This window comes from Stomoxys calcitrans, chromosome 1 (genome assembly GCF_963082655.1).
Source record: "Stomoxys calcitrans chromosome 1, idStoCalc2.1, whole genome shotgun sequence".
Taxonomy (NCBI): Eukaryota; Metazoa; Arthropoda; class Insecta; order Diptera; family Muscidae; genus Stomoxys; species Stomoxys calcitrans.
The window spans coordinates 196,999,565-197,023,278 of record NC_081552.1 but is presented as its reverse complement, the minus strand read 5'-3'; the positions used below and the strand labels follow the sequence as shown (position 1 = coordinate 197,023,278).

The 23,714-nt window shown below is 39.3% G+C and overlaps 1 protein-coding gene across 1 annotated transcript; it reads right to left on the bottom strand.

Moving 5' to 3' along the window:
• Positions 1–1,837: 1,837 nt before the first annotated feature.
• On the bottom strand, positions 1,838–23,223 carry LOC106085786 (foot protein 1 variant 2-like). The gene is made up of 2 exons (XM_059360232.1): positions 23,070–23,223; positions 1,838–3,310 (listed from the first exon to the last, which is right to left on the bottom strand). Exon 2 carries the CDS (start codon positions 3,110–3,112, stop codon positions 2,054–2,056), a length of 1,059 nt encoding a protein of 352 aa, XP_059216215.1. The 5' UTR covers positions 3,113–3,310; positions 23,070–23,223; the 3' UTR covers positions 1,838–2,053.
• Between the last annotated feature and the right edge of the window lie 491 nt (positions 23,224–23,714).

Here is a 23,714-nt window from a genome sequence, read left to right as displayed (position 1 = left end):
TATAGACCGATCTGCTGATTTAGGGTCTTAAGCCCATAAAAGCCGCAATTTTTATCCGGTTTCCTTGAAATTTGATTTCTTGAGTTGTTCTAAGCCTCCCGATATTCGACTCAAATATGGTTTAGATCGGACCATATTTAGATATAGTTGTCATATAGACCGATCTGCCGATTAAGGGTCTTAAGCCCATAAAAGCCGCAATTATCATCCGATTTTGCTAAAATTTGAAATGGTGAGTTTATTGAAGCCTACCGACATTCGACTCAAATATGGTTCAGTTCGGACCATATTTAGATATAGCTTTCATATAGACCGATCTGCCGATTAAGGGGTTTGAGCCCATAAAAGCCGCAATTTTTAACCGATTTTGCTGACATTTGAAACAGTGAGTTGTTTGAAGCCTTTCGTCGTCACACCTAAATATGGGTCAGATCGGACTATATTTACATATAGCTCCCATGCAGACCGATCTGCCGATTTAGGGTCTTAAGCCCATAAAAGCCACAATTTGTATCCGGTTTCTTTGAAATTTGATTTCTTGAGTTGTTCTAAGCCTCCCGATATTCGATTCAAATATGGTTTAGTTCGGACCATATTTAGATATAGTTGTCATATAGACCGATCCGCCGATTTAGGGTCTTAAGCCTTTAACAGGCGCATTTATTATCCGATTTCGATGAAATTGAAAACAGTGAGTTGTTTTAGGCTTCCCGACATCCGACTCAGATATGGTTCAGATTGGACCATGTTTAGATATATCTGTCATATAGACCGATCTACCGCTTGAGGGTCTTAAGCCCATAAAAGCCGCAATTATCATCCGATTTTGCTAAAATTTGAAATGGTAAGTTTATTGAAGCCTGCCGACATTCGATCCAAATATGGTTCAGTTCAGACCATATTTAGATATAGCTCCCATATAGACCGATCTGCCGATTAAGGGTCTTAAGCCCATAAAAGCCGCAATTATCATCCGATTTTGCTGAAATTTGAAATGGTGAGTTTATTGAAGCCTGCCATTCGACATTCGACTCAAATATGGTTCAGTTTGGACCATATTTAGATATAGCTCCCATATAGACCGATCTGCCGATTAAGGATCTTGAGCCCATAAATGCCGCAATTTTTATACGATTTTGCTGAAACTTGATATAGTGAGCAATTTTAAGCCTTCCGTCGTCACACCTAAATATGTTTCAGATTGGGCTATATTTACATATAGCTCCCATATAGACCGATCTGCCGATTGAGGGTCTTAAGTCCATAAATGCCATAAATTATTGAAGTCTCCCGATATCCGTTCTTTATTCAGATATAACTGTCATTTAGACTAATCTGCCTGGGTCTTTAGCCCATAAAAGCTGCATTTATTACCTGATTTTGCTGGAATTTGACACAGTGACTTTTATTAAGCCTCCCGTCACCCACCCAGCATATGGTCCAGATCAGACTACATTTAGATATATATCTGCCATATAGATCGAACTTTCAATTTAAGATCTTAATCCCATAAAAAGCGGATTTGTTGCTCAACTTCGCTGAAACTGTGACTTGTATAGAAGTTCTCGGTACCTGAATGATATATGATCCCTACCATCTAACACTACTCCCTATTCTTCCTTTAAAATTTTGTAGTTTAGTGTATTTTTAATATGTATAAGCCAAACGCATTGACTTATTTACTTCATGGTTGTATTGCATGAGATTAACTTCATTGAATGTGATAGATGGGTTATTCTTTTTTTTTGCCATATAAGCCATGGAAAACTGGTTAGCCATTTTAAATAGAAATTGTATTAAAAATGAAATCCGCTTAAAAGTCTCTATTTTTTTTAACAGTACTAAAACAATTGATTATCATAAACACATCAACGTTGCACATTTCATATAAATGTGTGCAAATATTCAAAAATATAGACATCAAGTCAAAAAAAAATCGAAAAATATGAACTTCTATCAATGGCTCACTTAAGCATCATATCTATTCTATGAACCGATATCAGGGCGTATGTGTTAACGGTGGAGTGTCATTGGTGAACTTCTTCCAAGGGCTTCATGTATAATTTTTCCATGGCTGCCATGTTATATTTGTCCATGGACTCCAAGTATAATTTTGCCATGACATTGAAGTGGAGTTTTCTATACTCGATGCAGTTGTCGAAGGAGTAGTGAAATTCTCCCAAGGACTCCATGTGTAATTCTCCCAAGGTTGCCAGGTCATATTTGCCCAAGGATACCAAGTGTAATTTTGCCATGGCATTAAACTCGATGCAGTTGCTGGTGGTGTGAAAGTTTCATTTTCCCAAGGGTTCCCAGTGAAATTCTCCCATGGTAGCCAGGTTATATTAGACCAAGGATTCCAGGTATAATTCTGCCATGGCATTGAAGTCGAATTTTCCCAGGGCATATCTGTTGCTGAGGGTGTCGAAGTGGTCAAATTCTCCCAAGGACTCCATGTATAATTCTCCCAAGGTTCCCAGGTGATATTTGCCCAAGTGTAATTTTGCCATGGCATTAAAGTCGATGCAGTTATTGGTGGTGTGAAAGTTGCATTGTCCCAAGGGCTCCAAGTGTAATTCTCCCCTGGTAGCCAGGTTATATTAGACCAAGGATTCCAGGTATAATTTTGCCATGGCATTGAAGTCACATTTTCCCAAGGTATTACTGTTGCAGATGGTGATGGAATTGTAATATTCTCCCAAGGACCCCATGTATAGTTCTCCCAAGGTAGCCCGGTCATATTTGCCCAAGGATGCCAAGTGTAATTTTGCCATGGTTTTGAAGACAATGTAGTTGTTGGTGTTGAGAGCGTAGAATTTTGCAAAGGGCTCCATGTAAAATTCGTCCATGGTTGCCAAGGACTCCATGTCTCATTCTGCCAAGTCATCGAGCTGGAATTTGTCAAAGGGACAATCGGGTTTATAGGTGGCCTTAGAGATTGCCAGGTCATATTAGACCAAGGACTCCATGTATAATTTTGCCATGGCATTGAAGTCGTATTTGCCAAGGGAATACTAGTTGTGGAATTTTCCCAAGGACTCCATGTTATATTCGACATTGGTTGCCAAGTCATATTTGACCAAGGACTGAGAGTATAATTTTGCCATGGCATTGAAGTCGTAGTAATAGGACTCCAAGTTATGTTTTGCCATGTCAAATTTGCCCAAGAGTTCCATAATGTTTTCTGCAGTCGAGGCTTATCAACAGCATTTTCATTTGGCCATGGTGTTGCGTTTCCACTAATGCTGGAATCATTGTCACTGAGGTTCGTCCAGCGATCAGCTTTGTCAGCTATTTTATATCCATTGAGCTAAAAATTAAAAAAAAAATTATTTTAAATATAATTTTTATTTGAATTGCTCTGCTAAAATACTAACAAACAACGTATGGCCTAATATTAGCAAGAAGAACACTAACGACCTCATGGTCACTCAATTGTCTACTACCTTGGTCTTGAAAACGAAGAATTTTATACGCTAATAATTCAGGGCATATTAAGAACAAGTAAAAGCGCGTTAAGTTCAGCCGGGCCGAATCTTATTTACCCTCCACCATGGATCGCATTTGAGACTTTCTACGAATGACTTTTTCAAATACGAGTATGTAGGAGATACATCCACAGATACAGATAGACCGTACTTGTCATGACTACTAAAAGTCATAACGATGCCACGTTTAAAAACTCAGCCAAATAACAGCGCCCTCTAGAGGCTGAAGAAGTCAAATATGAATACAGGTTTATATGGGAAAAATATAACAGGTTGCAAACCTGTTTCAACTATATTTGGCACAGTTTTTAGAAGTTAAAGCAAAACACCTCATGCAACATTTCAGCCAGATCGGCTAAGAATTGCGCCCTCTAGCGGCTCAAGAAGCCAGGTATAGATGGCAGCTATATCAGGTAATAAAGCGGCTTGGACCGTTTTTGGTACGATTATTGGTAGTTAAAACAAAATATGACATGCGAAATTTCAGCATAATAAAATGAGAACTGCTCCCTCTAGAGACTCAAAGAGTCAAGATCCGAGATCGGTTTATATGTACCACTATAGCCGATCTACACTAATAGGAAGTAATGGGTTGCCCAAAAAGTAATTGCGGATTTTTCATATAGTCGGCGTTGACATATTTTTTCACAGCTTGTGACTCTTTAATTGCATTCTTTCTTCTGTCAGTTATCAGCTGTTACTTTTAGCTTGTTTTAGAAAAAAAGTGTAAAAAAAAGTATATTTGATTAAAGTTCATTCTAAGTCTTATTAAAAATGCATTTACTTTCTTTTAAAAAATCCGCAATTACTTTTTGGGCAACCCAATATTTATGTCCCATTTCAAGCGTCTACCGTAACCCCTTAGAAAGTTTTAGTGCTGTCGACAGACAGACGGATGGACAGAAAGACTGACATTGCTAAATCGACTTGGAATGTCAAAGGGAATGCCATCGTCGCGCAGAGGTTAGCAAATACGTCTATGACGCTAAAAACCTGGGTTCGAATCCTGCCAAGTACATCAGAGAACAAGTAAAAGCGCATTTAGTTCGATCCCACCATATTCATGGAGTCTAACACAACCCATTGAACCACATTCATCGGTTAAAAAATGCAACTTGTATGGGTCTAGCAATTAAATCGGGAGATCGGTTTATATGGGAGCTACATCAAGTTATAGACTGATTCAAATCGTATTTGGCACAGTTGTTGAAAGTCATAACAGAACACCACATGCTAAATTTCAGCTAAATCGTACAAAAATAGCCGTTTGTAAGGGCTCACGAAATCAAATCGGTAGATCGGTTTATATGGGAGCTATATCAGGTTATAGACTGATCTGTGGAAAATTTCAAGCGTCTAGTTTACTCGCTCGACCGCTATCGTGATTTCGACAGACGGACGGACGGACATGGCTCGATCGACTCAGAACGTGGAGGCGAGCAAGAATATATATACTTTATGGGGTCTTAGACGAATATATCGAGGTGTTACAAACGGAATGACTAGATTAGTATTCTATATTGCAGCTATATCCAAATCTGATCCGATCTAGTCCAAATGAAACAGGAATGTCGAGAGGCCTAACATAACGATAGGTCTATATGTCTGCTATATATATATAGATAGGTCTATATGTCTGCTATATGCAAATCTGAAACGATTTAAGCCAAATTGAACAAGAATGTTGGGGGACGTAACCCAACTCACTGTGCCAAGTTTCAGCGAAATCGGTTAATAAATGTGGCTTTAATGGACGTAATGGACCGGCCGATCGGTCTATATGGGGGCTATACCAAGATAAAGTCCCATATAGTCCATCTTCGTACTTAACCTGCTTATGGACAAAAGAAGAATCTGTGCAAAGTTTCAACTCAATATCTCTATTTTTAAAAGACCGTATCGTGATTTCAACAAACAGACGGACGGACGGACAGACGGATGGACATGGCTGGATCGTCTAAGACTATATGGGAGCTACATCAAGTTAGTGATCGGTATATATGGGGACTATATCAGGTTATTGACAGATTTGGACCGTACTTGTCACAGATCTTGGAAGTCACAACAAACCACTCCATGCATAATTTTAGCTAACTCGGATAGCAATTACGGCTTCCGGCGTCTCAAGAAGTCACATCGGGAGTTTGGCCCATTTGGAATCCCCAATGACGTACATCAATCAAAAGCCTGTGTGTGCAAAATTTCAAGCCGATATCTTTATTTGTTCGAACGCGTGATATCGTGATTTCGGCAGACGGAGGGACGGACAGACATAGCTATATCGACTTTAAATGTCAAAGCCATCCATATGCATGTCCAGAGGACCAAGAATAGAAATAATTTGTTGGATCTCAGAACAATATTAGGATGTGTCTTAATGAATGATGAAATTAGCATACCCCCATTCTTTGGTGGAGGGTATAAACAGAGATAGTGCTCATAAATCGATTTCTGATGATTGATATGCAATTAACATTCTAAAGTAAATACGCACTCACACAATGCAAATGCCAAAAAGGTGTAAGAACACTTTTTTTATACCCACCATCATAGGTCATTCAGTTTGAAACACCTCGAAATATTCGAATTAGACCCCATAAAGTATGTATATTCTTGATCGACGTTCTAAGTCGATCTAGCCATGTCCGTCCGTCTGTCGAAATCACGATAGCGGTGGAACGCGTAAAGTTAGCCGCTTGAAATTTTGCACAGATACTTTCTATCGATGTAGGTCGTTGAGGATTGCAAATGGGTTATATCGGTCCCATACAAACCGATCTTCCGATTTGACTTCTTAAGCCGCAATTTTTTTCCGATTTGGCGGAAATTTTGAATCTAGTGTTCTGTTAAGACTTCCAACAACTGTGTCAAGTACGATTTAAATCGTACTATAACCTGCTATATCTGCCATATGAACCAATCTCCCCATTCGACTTCTTGAGCCCTTACAAGCCACAATTTTTGTCCGACTTACGACCAATGACTATGAAAAGTACGGTCCAAATCGGTCCATAACCTGATATAGCTCCCATATAAAGCGATCTCACGATATGACTTCTTAAGCCCTTACAAACCGCAGTTTTATCCGATTTGGGTGACATTTTTCATGTAGTGTTGTGTCAATCAATCAAGAAACTCTCTCGATTTGACTTCTTTAGCTCCTGGAAGCCTCAATTTTCATCCGATTTGGCTGAAATTTTGTGCATGGTATTTAGTGATAACTTCCAACAACTGCGCCCAGTACGGTTCGAATCGGTCTATAACCTGATATAGCTTCCATATAAACCAAACTCAATGATGGAAGATTTGTTTGCAATGGAAAAGCAAAGCTAGAGATCACCACACATACCAACCACTATGGGACGCGTTTCGTCATTTGGTTAGAATAACTCATCCGTCCTATTAGGTGTGAAGGCTTCAAGGGCCGTACGTTGGTATGTTGTACATTGTTGTATATATGTATTGTGAAAACGCCTCCATGATATAAATACCATATTACCCACGCTCGACAAACCTGTCTACTAGCTGTTCTTTTCCCAATGCGTGTATTTATGTGTTATAGCAGATTTTTTGTCTACACCATTACACTACTCTCATGGCATACACATGATTTTGTGCGTCTTTTCGAAGTTGTATTGGTGGCTTCGAACGCTAGACAAAGGCAACTGCTCTCCCTTTTGCTCCGTGTGTCCAGGTTTTTAGTTTTGTATTTCAGGTCCATTTGATGATTTTAACTCTCAAAGTTCACCTTTTCTTAATTTTGAACCTATGAGTAATGGTGGATCAACTTTTGAATATTGTTAAAAAAAAAACAATTTCTATTATCAAGTCGTTCACATAAAACAATTTCGATTATTTTTCAGATTTATTCGGCACAGGATCCATGATGGTAAGTTGTAAACTTGGAAATTTTGACTTAAATTAAAAAAAAAATATATATATATATATATTAAAACTTTTGTTAGTTATTTTCTTTTGCCTTTAAAGCAGAGATCATATATATAGCAACAAGCATAGATAAAGACAATTACCTTTCAAAATTAATTCATGTCATTGCATAAAAAATTGGTTGTCCGCTTCTTATCTGTGGCGAGGCATATTTGTTATGACTTGACTGTGGCTACCTTAGTGAGTAACGATTCACTCTTACATAAACTAATGATATTCACACTGGCCGACATTGATATTATCAGAATACGATATGATAACATGAAAAATGCTAATCACATAAAATGTAGACTATCAATATCTCAATAGAGAAATTATAATACCCACCACCAAAGGATGGGGGTTCGACAGTCCATAGTCCATAGACTATGGAGAAAAGTTTGCGAATGGAGAAACGCATATCCACCATTCTTTTCATTTTGATCCTAATAAGCAAAATATGAAATATTATGGCGATTGATTAACGAAAACCTATGCCGCACAGTGGGATAGAACCGAAAAAAATCTATTAAAAAACAATTTAAAGCGTGCCAAGTTCGGCCCATGGATCACATTTGTCGAGTTCTTTTCCCGGTATCTCTTTTTAGGCAAACATAAGGTAAAAACAAGTAAATAGGCGTTAAGTTTGGCCGGGTTGCACTTTGGACTCACCACCTCGGGTATATATGTAAACCATCTTTCGTCAAAATCCGGTGCAAAAGGTATACCTTAGGCCCCATAGCAGCTATATCGAAATATGTTCCGATTTGGACCAAATACTAATAACAACAAGACATTGTTCAATTGTATATAACAAAATATTGGTCTTTTTAGTAGCTATGGCGAAAAGCCTAACATAAGTCACTGTGTCAAATTTCAGTGAAATCGGACAATAATTGCGTCATTTATGGCCCCGAAACCTTACATCGAGAGATCGGTCTATATGGCAGCTATATCCAAATCTGTACGGATCTGGGCCAAATTGCAAAAAGATATCGAGGGTCCTAATACAACTCACTGTCCCAAATTTCGGCTACATCGGACAATGAATGCGCCTTCTATCGGCAAAAACCATAAATCGAGAGATCGGTCTATATGGCAGCTATATCCAAATCTGTACGGATCTTGGCCAAATTGCAAAAAGATGTCGAGGGTCCTTACACAACTCACTGTCCCAAATTTCGGCGACATCGGACAATGAATGCGCCTCTATCGGCCAAAAACCATAAATCGAGAGATCGGTCTATATGGCATCTATATCCAATATAGCTGCCATATAGCTCCCATACTTTAGCAGAATCCATGGTTGTGGGTTCCCAAGATTCGGCCCGGCCAAAGAGGTAGCTTTTACTTTTTTTATATTCTCCATCACAGGATGGGGGTGTACTAATTTCGTTATTCTGTTTGTAACTTCTCGAAATATTCGTCTCAGACCCCATAAGGTATATACATTCTTGATCGTCATGACATTTTATGTCGATCTAGCCATGTCCGTCTGTCTGTCCGTCCGCCTGTCGAAAGCACGCAAACTTTTGAAGGAATAAAGCTAGCCGCTTGAAATTTTGCAAAAATACTTCTTATTAGTATAAGTCGGTTGAGGTTGTAAATGGGCCATATCGGTCCATGTTTTAATATATCTGGCATATAAACCGATCTGGGGTCTTGACTTCTTGAGCCACTACAGGGCGCAATTTTTATCCGATTTGTCTGAAATTTTGCACGAGATGTTTTGTTATGACTTTCAACAACTGCGTCAAGTATGGTTCAAATCGGTCCATGTTTTGATATAGCTGCCATATAAACCGATCTAGGGTCTCGACTTCTTGAGCCTCTAAAGGACGCAATTTTTATCCGAGCTGGCTGAAATTTTGCATGAAGTGTTTTGTTATGACTTCCAACAACTGTGCTAAGGATGGTTGAAATCGGTCTATATCCTGATATAGCTGCCATATAAACCGATCTGGGGTCTTGACTTCTTGAGCCTCTAGAGGGCGCAATTCCTATCCGATTTGGCTTAAATTTTGCAGGACGTGTTTTGTCATGACTTCCAACAACTGTGCTAAGTATGGTTCAAATCGGTTCATAACCTGATATAGCTGCCATGTAAACCGATCTGGGGTCTTGATTTCTTGAGCCTCTGGAGGGCGCAGTTCTTATCCGATTTGGCTGAAATTTTGCACGACGTGTTTCGTCATGACTTTCAAAAACTGTGCGGAGTATGATTCAAATCGGTTCATAACCTGATATAGCTGCCATATGAACCGATCTGGGGTCTTGATTTCTTGAGCCTCTAAAGCGCGCAATTCTTATCCTATTTGACTGAAATTAAGCACGACGTGTTTTGTCATGACTTCCAACAACTGTGCTATGGATGGTTGAAATCGGTCCATATCCTGATATAGCTGCCATATAAACCGATCTGGGGTTATGACTTCTTGAGCCTCTAGAGGGCGCAATTCCTATCCGATTCGGCTGAAATTTTGCACGACGTGTTTTGTCATGACTTCCAACAACTATGCTAAGTATGGTTCAAATCGGTCCATAACCTAATATAGCTGCCATATAATCCGATGTGGGGTCTTGACTTCTTGAGCCTCAAGAGGGCGCAATTCCTATCCGATTTGGCTGAAATTTTGCATGAGGTGTTTTATTATGACTTCAAACAACTGTGCTGAGTATGGCGCAAATCGGTACATAACCTGATATAGCTGCCATGTAAACCGATCTGGGGTTATGACTTCTTGAGCCTCTAGAGGGCGCAATTATTATCTGATTTGGGTGAAATTTTGTACAACGGATTCTCCTATGACCTTCAACATAGGTGTCTAATATGATCTGAATCGATCTATAGCTTGATACAGCTCCCACATAAACCGATCTCCCTATTTTATTCTTTGAGTCCCTAAAGGGCGCAATTCTTATTCGCTTTGGCTGAAATTTTTACACAATGATTTCTTCTATGATCTCCAACATTCATTCCATTATGGTCCGAATCGGATCATATCTTCATATAGCTCCAATGGCATAGCAATTATTTTCTTTTATCCTTTCCTTTCCTTTGTTTGCCTTGAAAAAAATACCGCGCAAAGAACTCAACAAATGCGACCCACGGTGGAAGGTATATAAGATTCAGCCCGGCCGAACTTAACACGCTTTTACTTGTTTTTAATTTAATATTCCACAACTTTCCTTCATTTTAGGGAATTCTTGTGCAATTTAATCGTTTTTATACTCAACCTGAACACCTGATATCGATTTTGTTTTTTTCTTTTCCCTTTTATTCCTATTTATAAGAAACTGCATTTAGATGGTGGCTACCACCACATTTGCTCTAAGAATTTCCTTAGGTCATTGCTTCCACTTTTCATCCATTAGTGGCTAATACATCCAATTTGCTCTTGAGGTTACAGTTAAGACTCGTGGGATACGATTTCCTATGCTGGCAGGCCAGCTTTTCAACAATTGTAAGAGGCTTATCTAGTTTCTCTGCATAGTTTCTAGAGGAGTCGTTCTTTGTATTTTACTTCCCTCGCCCTCAATTCACATTCCTTTGGAAATTCTTTAACAAGTTGGCCCATTTAGCAAAAACCACTTTGTGTGCTGATTCTCATTAACATCTAATCTGCTTTTAATTTCTTTAATTTGTACGAGTATCTGTTGTTGGTTGGCCATTACGGAAGGTATTGCACCGCAAAATGAGAATTTTGCTACTTCTGTGCCCATTTACCATCGTCATCTGAGGAAGGCATAGTTGAAATGACCACAAGTACGAGTATCTGCCATGAATGAATGAAGTGGGCGTTAAGTTTAAATTTCTGCTACTTGTGGCTACAATTTTGGTTTTTCTTTTCATTTGCTAAATTAAATTCAAAGCATTCTTGTGGTGTTTTTTGTCTATGCCAGGCACTTTATCATTTCACATAGAAGTGAAGCCGGGTGGGGGTGAGTTTAAGCAGTGTGCTCTTGGTAAAGGATTTTTTTTTTTTGCTAAGCTGATGAATGAAAGGCAAAAAATGTAAACCAAAACTTTTAAACAAGCCTGAGTGCGGTGAATGAAAAGAGAAGAGAAGCGACGAAGACGAAGACGAAAAATGCATCACTGAAACGAAGCAGTCACTGCCATGAAGATTAACTTTTGGAAAGTGTAGCTAAATACCTATAAAAGGTTAAAACTCAACAAATCCGTTTGAAAAGGCATGGTGTAAAAATGTTGTCACTAAAGATTTAACCTTTAACCCTTTATAAGCATAACAAATAAGGACGGGCCAAAGCCGACATATTGGGTGTCGAAATTAAAATTTGCTTAAATTTTAAATATAGAATTTTGACCATACTTCGTACATTTTGTGAGAGTCATGGACAAGGAAAAGCGTGCTAAGTTCGGACGGGTCGAATCTTGGGAATCCACCACCATGAATTCAGCTGAAATATGGGAGATACATCTGTTGGGTTGCCCAAAAAGTAATTGCGGATTTTTCATATGGTCGGCGTTGACAAATTTTTTCACAGTTTGTGACTCTGCAATTGCATTCTTTCTTCTGTCAGTTATAAGCTGTTACTTTTAGCTTGCTTTAGAAAAAAAGTGTAAAAAAAGTATTTTGATTAAAGTTCATTCTAAGTTTTATTAAAAATGCATTTACTTTCTTTTAAAAAATCCGCAATTACTTTTTGGGCAACCCAATAGTTATAGACCGAATTGGGCCCTACTGGGCGCAGTTGTTGAGAGTCATAACAGAACACTATATGCCAAATTTCAGCCAAATCGGATAAAAATCGCGGCTTGTAAGGGCTCAAGAAGTTAAATCAGGAGATCGGTTTATATGGGAGCTATATCATGTTCATGACCGATTTGAACCGAACTTGGCACAGTTGTTGGGAGTCCTAACAGAACACCATGTACAAAATTTCAGCTAAATCGGATGAAAATTGAGGATTCCAATTTGGATTGCACTAAGCACAGTTGTTGCAAGTCATAACAGAACACCACATGCAAAATTTCATCCAAATCGGATGAAAATTGAGACCTCCAGGTGCTCAAGAAATCAAATCGGGAGATCGGTTTATATGGGAGTTATATCTGGTTATAGACCGATTTGGACCGTACTTGGCACAGCTGTTCAAAATCATAACGGTACATTATGTGGAAAATTTCAGCCAAATCGGACAAACATTGTTGCTTCCATGGGCTGAAGAAGTCACATCGGGAGATCGGTTTATATGGGAGCTATATCAGATTCTTGACCGATTTGGACCCTACTTGACACAGTTGGTGGAAGTCATAACAGAACTTTGCTTTGCTATGACTGAATATTTGTTCCACTAGCCGAACGTAGAATAGCGTTCCAAGCGCCTCGATCTTCTGCGCTCATTCTAGAATCTCTGACACCAAGTTTCGAGGTATCTCCCACAACTTGATCTTTTCGTCGGGCTGTTGGTCTTCTGGGTTTGGGTGTACCCAGTGTTTGCCTTCAAAAGACTTCTTTGCTGAAGCTTTTTCATCCATTCTGACAGCATGACCTAGCCAACGCAGCCGTTGTAGTTTGATGCGTGTAACTATGCTATCGTCGTCATACAGCTCGTGGTTCATACGTCGCCTATATTCTCCGTTAACGCAAACTGGTGCATATATTTTACGCAGAATCTTTCTCTCAAACACTCCAAGCACTGCCTCATCTACTTTCACAAGTACTCATGCTTCAGAACCATATAACAGCACGGGTAGTATCAGTGTCTTGTACAGTGTAGTCTTCGTCTGTCGAGAGGTGGCCTTGTTTCTAAACTGCTTACTTAGTCCAAAGTAGCATCTGTTTGCCAGTATTATTCTTCGCTTTAGCTCAAAACTGGTGTCATTCGTCTCGGTTACGGCGGTGCCGAGGTAGATAAAGTTACTGACTATCTCAAAGTTGTGGTTCCCAACTTTCTCCATTTTCTTTATCTGCTCGGTTGTGCAAGGCTTTGTGGGAGTTGAAACCATCCATTTCGTCTTAATCCCCATTTACTGCCAGACCCATTTTCACTGACTCTCTTTCGATTCTTATAAAGGCTTCAGTTACCACTTCCGGTGATCGACCTATGATATCGATCTCGTCGGCATAGGCTTTGTATCGGTTTATATGGCAGCTATATCCAAATCCCAACCGATATGGCCTATTTGCAATCCCCAATGACCTACATCAATGTTAAGTACCTGTGCAAAGTTTCACAGCGCTATCATGATTTCGACAGACGGACGGACGGTCATGGCTAGTTCGAATCAGAATTTCGAGACGATCAAGATCATATAAACTTTATGGGGTCCTAGCTCAATATTTCGAGGTGTTACAAACGGAGTGACTAGTGAACCCCCATCCCATGGTGATGGGTATAAATAGATCAAGCTATTGAAGTTGTATCAGATTTAGGCGGATTCAGACCATACTAGGCGAAGATATTGGAGACCATGGAAGAAGTCATAGTTAAAAATTTCAGCCATATCGGATAGGAATTGCACCCTATAGGGCCTTAAGAAATATAATCAGAAGATTGGTTCATATGGGAGCTATATCCGGTTATGGAACGATTCAGACCATATTTGACACGTATTGTATATTAGAGGTCATAGAAAAAGTGACTGTGCAATGTTTCAGTAAAATTGGATAAGAATTGCGCCCTATATGGGTTTAAGAAATAAATTCGGGAGATCGGTTATAGGGGAGCTATATCCGGTAATGAAACGGTTCAGCCCATATTTGGCACTTATATTGAAGGTCGTAGCAGAAGCCGTTGAACAAAATTTCATCCAAAAAAGCTAGAAGAAGCTGAAGCAGTATAATCGGCAGATAGGTTTATATGGGAGCTTTATCAGGTTGCTAGCTGAACCCTGCCTGCTTCGCTGCTCCTTCTTTTACACCATATGTAATAGAACTCTCTTTTCAATTACACTTCTTTGGATTCACTTAGTAACCTACAAATTTTGCGTTCATGTTTTTATAGAACTTTTAGACGGTTGTGGAGGCTTGCCCCAGGGTAAGATGGTGAAAAACATACAGCCGAAAACAGTCAAAGTTTAGTTGCTATTGGGTTCCCCAAAAAGTAATTGCGGATTTTTCATATAGTCGGCGTTGACAAATTTTTTCACAGCTTGTGACTCTGTAATTGCATTCTTTCTTCTGTCAGTTATCAGCTGTTACTTTTAGCTTGCTTTAGAAAAAAAGTGTAAAAAAAGTATATTTGATTAAAGTTCATTCTAAGTTTCATTAAAAATGCATTTACTTTCTTTTAAAAAATCCGCAATACTTTTTGGGTAACCCAATATATTTTATTTATTCGTAGGGCAGACAACTTGTCAAAGCAGTAGTGAAAAGCATATGATCAACTTTAAACATTCTCTGCTGTTCCCCTGGCGCTTTACTTATTTGTTCGGGTTGGCTTTGCTGTTCAAATAATTTATATTCCCCAATAGATGGCGCTGAACTTGGTGATCATAAATATCAGAAACAATTTTTCAGCACTAGATATTCATTCAATAATATGTGCAACAACTGTGAATAATTAGCCGTATATGACAGTGAAACATAACTCGAAACGTGAGTGACCTGTTTATACCAGCGTTGCCAAAAAGATAAAAGCTAAAAAAATCACCCTTTACATATTGACTTTTCATGATTTAGAGCGCACAGAAAGCCGATGACTGGTTAAGATATATGTCCATAAGACAGGTTTAAATCTGCACGCCTTTACAAAACTCATATTCGTTAACTGTTTTGGCTACTGGAGTCGGTCATTTGAATAAATCCTTCTTTCTTGCATTCGTCGAGCTTAAATGACCACGAGAATATGTGTTCGGTAGAAGAGATAGTTTTTAGGAATTGCAGAAAAGCAATTGCCCGCTATCAGACAATCGGGCATAGATATCACAGCCATTAGCAGACGCCTTTCTGGGCTGGTGACCCTCATCAGTGACCTGGTGACCCTCATCGTTTCTATATTTACAAACGACAACCCGACCGGTCCGAACTTTGGATACCCACCACCTCGGGTATATATATGTAAACCACCCTTTGTCGTAATCCGGTGAAAAATTCATAATTTATGGACCAAAATTCGGCACTGACTTTGAGTGGTCTAATAAGTACAAGTCATTGTTCAATTTTGTAGAACAAAATATTGGCCTTTGTGGTAGCCATATCCAAATATAGACTGATCTGAACCATAAACGACACGGATGTCGAAAAGTCTAACATAAGTCACTGTGTCAAAGTTCAGCTAAATCGGACTATAAATGCGCCTTTTATGGGCCCAAAACTTTAAGTCGTGAGATCGGTCTATATGGCAGCTGTATCCAAATCTGAACCGAGCCGAGCCAAATTGAAGAAGGATGTCGGAGGGCCTAATACAACTCAATGTCCCAAATTTCGGCGAAATCGGATTATAAATGCGCCTTTTATGGGGCCAAACTTTAAATCGAAAGATCGGTCAATATGGCAGCTATAACCAAATCTGTACCGATCTGGGCCAAATTGAAGAAGGATGTCGAAGGGCCTAACACAACACACTGTCCCAAATTTCGGACAGTAAAGCCTTTTTTTATGGGCCCAAGATAGATCGGTCTATATGGCTATCAGCGATCAGACCCACGCAAATCCACGAAAAGGTCCATGATTTGCGGATCTGCACCTGAAATCTCCGCACTCTTTATACAGAAGGTGCAGTATACGCACTGTCGGATTGGATATTAGAGAAGTACAGGGCTGATATTACTGCCATACCGGAAGTGCGATGGCTCGGGAAAGGCTGCACAACAACATCGAGTGGTGACGCCCTATATTAAAGCTGCCATGAAACGAGGCATGAATTTGGCTGTGGATTTGTGGTTAGTCGGACTCTGAAACACCTTATCTCCAGCTTTACTCCGGTGGATGAGAGGCTAGCCACATTCCGCATAAAAGCCAAATTCTTCAACATCAGCCTTATTTGTGCCCATGCCCTAACGGAAGACAAAGACCAGCAGACCAAGGATATTTTCTACGAGCGCCTAGAGAGAGAATATGACCGCTGCCCCGCCCACGATATTAAAATCGTTATGGGAGATTTATAACGTCGAGATAACGTCCAGAAATGGGTTGAGGCTGACAGATATCGTCGCGGCAAAAAACATGGTAGTTAGTAGCACCAGATTTCAACATATTTAAAAATATTCACAAAGCCACATGGCTGTCACCCGATCAAAGCACGAGGAACCACGTTATGATAGATGGAAGGCATTTATCCAGCGTGTTAGATGTACGATCGATCCGCGGTGCGGAGCATTTCCTTGTTGCAGCTAAGGTTCGCATCAGTTTGAACATGGCGAGGAAAGTACGATCTGACACTGCACGGAAGCTGGAAACACAACAAATGGCAGCGGCATACTCCACTCGACTGAGCCAACTGCTTGATGAAAGCAATCCTTTTTCCAATGATATAATGGCGCAGTGGCAAACTATTGCTCACTCCATGGAAAATGCCGCGAAATCCGTACCGGAAGGCTGAAGCATCCTCCAAGAGACCCATGGTACGACCAAGAGTGTCGAGATGCTACTGAAGCCAAGAATGCGGTATATAGAGCAACCCTGCAATCAGTAGCAACGCGCCAGATGAAGGAGAGGTATCGTGAGAAAAGGAGATAGGAGCAACGTCTATTCCGCAGAAAGAAAAAGGAAATGGAAAGACGTGAGTGTGAGCAAATTGAGATGTACAGGAATCAGAATGAAGTCCGGAAATTCTACCAAAGAATAAGACATCAAACCGATGGCTTTGGTGCAGGCACATCCTGCTGCAGAGACAAAGAAGGAAATCTGGTAACTGACACAGATTACATGCTGAGGATATGGAAATAACATTTTACCCAACTGCTAGTGTTTGACATTGGCGGCGAAGAGGATACCGCAAAACCAATCCCTGATGATAGTATAGAACGTTTACCTCCTAGTCAGAATGAGGTCGAAGTAGCAGTGACCCGACTAAAGAACAACAAGGCAGCAGGAGCCGACGGGTTACCTGCAGAACTATTAAAGACCGGAGGCGACACGATGATAAGGCGTATGCATCAGCTTATCTGCGCAATCTGGCTAGAAGAACGCATACCCGATGATTGGAACCTCAGCATACTATGTCCCGTACACAAGAATGGAGACAAGACGGAATGTACCAACTACAGAGGAAAAAGTCTCCTCCCCATCGCATACAAGATACTCTCGAGCGTACTGTGTGAAAGATTAAAACCTAAAGTCAATGAGATAATTGGGCCCTACCTATGCGACTTTAGACCTGGTAAATCCACCCTAGACCAGATATTCACACTGCGCCGAATCCTGGAAAAAGACCCGAGGAGAACAAATCAACACCTCTTTGTTGACTGCAAAGCCGCTTTCCGATACCCATTTAATACCAAACGAGGTTTCAGACAAGGAGAGACAGCCTATCGTGTGATCTCTTTAACATCCTTCTGGAGAAGATTATACGAGATGCAGATGTGAATAGATATGGCACACTAATCAAAAGAGAACACATGCTACTCGCCTATGCCGACGACATCGATATCATAGGTCGGTCACCAGAAGTGGTAACTGCAGCCTTTAAAAGAATCGAAAGAGAGTCAGTGAAAATGGGTCTGTCAGTAAATGGAGATAAGACGAAATGGATGGTTTCAACTCCCACAAAGCCTTGCACAACCGAGCAGATAAAGAAAATGGAGAAAGTTGGGAACCACAATTTTGAGACAGTCAGTAACTTTATCTACCTCGGCACCGCCATAACCGAAACGAATGACATCAGTTTTGAGGTAAAGCGAAGAATAATATTGGCAAACAGATGCTACTTTGGACTGAGTAAGCAGTTTAGAAACAAGGCCACCTCTCAACAGACGAAGATTACACTATACAAGACACTGATACTACCCGTGGGGCTATATGGCTTTGAAGCATGGGTACTTGTGAAAGCAGATGAGGCAGTACTTGGAGCATTTGAGAGAAAGATTCTTTGTAAAATATATGGACCAGTTTGCGTTAACGGAGAATATAGGCAACGTATGAACCACAAGCTGTATGAGTTTGTAATGATCCTCACTTCAGATCCTATTGCTTCCTGACCATTGCTACCAAAGATTCCGACCGTGCTGTTTCAATTTATCGTGTAAAGGTAACTTCAGTGTATTTTTTTAATTATCATCAATGAATTCGAATGAAATTTGATCTGTTCCGTATGCCCGATTTACTTTCGCCGGACATTCGACTTGTCGTTTCCCTGAGACTTTTTGAAGCAATTAGGACAAGTCGGTTTATAATTGTTAATCAAACCACAGCCATAACAAAATATCCTTCGTGTTTCCATTCAGTCCATAAAAGAATGCCCTACTTTATCACAGTTGCAGCATTTCAAAACCCTCAGAGAACATGCCTCATCTATGCCAGAATCTTTCTCTAGATTTTCGTCAGGGTCTGCTTCCCCTATTTCTGCTACTCTGATCCACCAAATTTAGGTTCCTTAAAATTCACTTCCTGCATAAACTTCTCATGTTTGCGCACTTCCTTCCGAAGTTGTGAAAGACTACTCATATTCAAGTGCAGAAGTTCATGCCTAATTTCTGGCCTTAGATTTCTAATTATAGTCTCACACAAATCAGAGTTTATGATAGGACGCTTCATTCTATTGGTCAGTCTTGCAATTACCTCCAAATATTCGTCTAAATATCCTCCATAAGGTCAAAATCAGAATATTCGACCTTGTACTGGTTCTTTAATGCGTCTGTCAATGTTTGCCAATTGAGATCCTCAGTTTGTCTATGGTACCTCCAAAACCATTCAAGAGCTTTACCCTCAAACAAATTATGCGCATGTCTACATAATAATTGAAAGTCTCCCTGCAAATTATTTGTGGTTAGAATACTAACACGGTAAATAAATTCTTCAACAGTCATGTCGTTGGTATGTCCTGTACATTTTATTCTCCACACATCAAAATACAACGGCTGCGTTGGCTAGGTCATGTTGTCAGAATGCATGAAGAAGCTCCAGCAAAGATGTCTTTTGAAGGCAAACACGGTGGTACACGCAAACCGGGAAGACCAAAAGCCCGATGGAAAGATCAAGTGGTGGGAGACACCTCGAAACTTGGTGTCAGAAATTTTAGAATGAGCGCAGAAGATCGAGGCGCTTGGAACGCTATTCTACGTTCGGCTAGTGGAACAAATATTCTGGCGCCAATTAAAGTAAAGTAAATTGTATATATTTTCCAATAGTTGCAAATGCAATTTTGCCCAAGAACATTCCACTAAGGAACGGGGGAAACTTCTCACATATCTCCTAGTGCTGTCCGATTTAAGTTTTAGGCTCAATGATAAGAGGCCTGCTTTTTAAAGTCGAGTTCGAACGTCGTGCGGCAAAGCGACACCTTTTTGTAGATAAGTTTTTATATGGCAGCCATAGCAAATGGTACAGCACCTTCCAAATGTCGCCAGTATTAGTAGGGGATAACCACGGCTGAAAATTGTTTCTGATGTTCTCGCCAGGATTCGAACCCAGGCGTTTAGCGTCATAGGCGGACATGCTAACTCCTGCGTTACGGTGGCCTTCAATAATTAGATATACTCTTTTCTTTGTGCATAGTCCTGGGGAGCGTATAAGCATTGCGGTTACATAATTAATGACAGTCATACGCAACCTTGCCCATAGCAAAGAGCTGTATGTTGAATAGAAGAAAATTACCCCAAACTCTGTCAACGATCTTTGAATACACCGTTACCAGAACATCTTTAAAGTGGATGCCACCTTAAAACATTTCAAACTTCATCATCTCTGACAGTTGATTTTGTACACAATGTTATCATTTGAAGGAAATGCTTTAAGGAAACTATCTCAAAAAAAAACCAAACATGGCAAATGCCATACAAATAAAAGCGAACTGTAGTTAATGTGCAAATCACCAAATTATCGCATATTGAAATGTTGCCTTAATTTGCATGCACAAATATTCATGCGGAACTGAAAAGAAACAAAACGTTATTACGGCCTATCGTGGGAAAAAAAACTGTTGTGTAGCATGCGAGACGACGATACTTATCATTGCCATCGAAGCCATCCGCTGGCAAATGAAGCAAAATTGCCCAAATGCCAATTTGTCCAATGTATTCTCGTATTAACAAAAAAGTTCTTAATGACCGAAATTTCCTCCTCCTTTTTTGTTTGCAGCTCATTTGATTATGCTTGGCTCTTACGGCCACAGGCCAAAAGCCAAGGCCACGTATTTCGCATAACCATAAGAAGACCCTCAGGGGCATTTCAATCGGGCCGCAGAATCAAAGTTGAATATTGAAAGTTGTGATTTTCTTTTTGTCAAAAAAAAAAAAATATATTTAAAAACAAAGTTAATAAAAGCAAAGTATAAAATTTAAAGAAAGGAGAGCGGCAATGAAAGTAATATGATCTTAGTAAACATATTCGGCAAATGATTAAACTGTTCAAAAACTCAGACTCGTTTCCATCATAACCAAAGTGACCAAACTTGTGATAAGTCAAGCTTTTCAGTCTAAACGGATACTTCTTATTATACCCTACACCACTACTGTGGTACAGGGTATTATAACTTAGTGCATTTGTTTGTAACACCCAAAAGGAAGAGAGATAGACCCATTGATAAGTATACCGATCGACTCAGAATCACTTTCTGATTCGATTTAGTTATGTCCGTCTGCCCATGGTTATTTGTGTCCAAACTATAGGTCGCAATTTTCTTCCGATCGTCTTAAAATTTGAAATGGGCATGTTTTTTGGCCTTGAGAGGAAGCCTATTGAAATGGGAAAAAATCGATTCAGATTTGGATATATCTCCCTTATATATATTCGTCCGATTTGCGGTAATACAGCAATAAAATGGTCATTTGTTAACCGATTCTCTCGAAATTTGGCAGGAAGGATTTTCTTATGGCTCTCGATATTAGTGGTGAATTTCATAGAAATCGGTTCAGATTTGGTTATAGCTCCCTTATATATGTTCGTCCGATTTGCAGTAATACAGCAATAAAATGGTCATTTGTTAACCGATTCTTAGAAATTTGGCAAGAAGGACTTTCTTATGACTCTCGATATAACTAGTGAATTTTATAGAAATCGGTTCAGATTTGTATATAGCTCCCATATATATGTTCGTCCGATTTGCAGTAATACAGGTATAAAATGGTCACTTGTTAACCGATTCTCTCCAAATTTGGCAGGAAGTATTTTCTTATGACTCCCAACGTAACTGGTGAATTTCATAGAAATCGGTTCAGATTTGTATATAGCTCCCATATATATGTTCGTCCGATTTGCAGTAATACAGCAATACAATGATCATTTCTTGTTAGATTCTCTTGAAATTTGGTAGGAAGGATTCTCTCTTGATTCTCAATATTACTGGCGAATTTCATAAAAATCGAATCAGATTTGGATATACCTCCCATATATATGTTCGTCCGATTTGCAGTAATACAGCAATACAATGATCATTTCTTGATAGATTCTCTTGAAATTTGGTAGGAAGGATTCTCTCTTGATTCTCAATATTACTGGCGAATTTCATAGAAATCGGTTCAGATTTGGATATAGCTCCCATATATATTTTTGTCCGATTTGCTGTAATACAGTAATAAAATGGTAATTTGTTAACCGATTCTCTGGAAATTTGGCAGGAAGGATTTTCTTTTGACACTCGATATTAGTGGTGAATTTCATAGAAATCGGTTCAGATTTAGATATAGCTCCCATATATATGTTCGTCAGATTTTGGGCAATTTGTTACCATTTGTCAACCGTGGTTATTACATTTTGAACATATTTGCTTTGCTTAAAATTTGATACAGGAATTTTAATTACCTATCTCAATACATCCGCCGAGGTCCATTAAAATTGGTTCAGAATTACATATAGCCCCACTTTTGTATTTTTAGGGTAGGTAAAAAAATTGCAACATTCAACTAAGGAACAGGGGCAAACTTCTCACGTATCAATTAATGCAGTCCGATTCAAGTTTTAAGCTCAATGATAAGGGTCCTCCCTTTGGACAGAAGTTTTACATGGCATAGTAACTCACATATGTTGCCAGCATTAGGAGGGGAAAACCACCGCTGAAAATTTTTTCTGATGGTCTCGCCAGGTTTCGAACCCAGGTGTTCAGCGTCAGCGCCCAACTTTTGCCTTTCCTTATTGGTTTATATATTAAGTCGATTGCGGCAATGCAAATGAGCAAATGATTTTTCTAAAGTCCCTAGAGGCCACTATTTTGTTTATGCCAGCTATATACTGAATTGACCCCTAACTTGATATCTCGATTTCACTTCTAGAGCGGCTAATGTCCCAATTCTTAAGGACAAGAAAAGCAATTTCGATAATTTTTTATTTATTAATTCCTCGCTTCAATATTTACCTCAATAAAAATCAATACCCTGATTGACCTAATGTTTATCCATTCATCTACTTGTCTCTATATGTTATTAAGCGATAAAGGCTGAGGCGTTTTTAACTTCCTATCAGGGGGTGAGGCATATTAAAATCTCCTCAATTAGTCGTCATTATTGATGCAAACAAGCCAAAACCACATATTTGTTTGAAATTGCCTGAAGCGTAAATTTAATTAAATAAAAACAAAATTAAATATATTTACCCTGAAATTGTTTTTCTTTTTTTTTGCCCACCTGTACTCGTATATGCATGTATGACTAAATGAAAAATTTGTTTTTATTTCTTCTCTCTTTTTGCAACAAATATGTGTGGCCTTAAACCACCATCAGACTGTGGTTAAGAAGAGCCCAATGACAAACGAACTAAAAGAAGAACAAATTAAATGACAATTTAATATCATATGGCAAATCAAGCGTATAAAATTTAATATTTACAACTTTTTATTAAATTTTTCAAGGAAATTCTTCTCTAGTAGTAAACATTATGGCCCAATGCATCAACTAATTGATAACAAGTAAAAGCTTGCTAAGTTCGGCCGGGCCGAATCTTGGGAACCCACCACCATGGATTCTGCTAAAAATGTATACAAACTAAATTTAGTTCTGTGAAACTAGCAAAAATAAAAGCTTCTGTGAACCGAAGAAGGATAATCAAGAGACAGGTTTGTATGGAGCTATATCAGGTTTTAGACCGTAATTGACACAGTTGTTGGAAGTCGTAACAGAGTACTATGTGCAAAATTTAAGCCACATATGACAAAAATTGCGGCTTCCTGGGGCTCGAGAAGTCACATCGGGAGATCGGATTATATGGGAGCTATATCAGGTTATAGACCGATTTGGGCCGT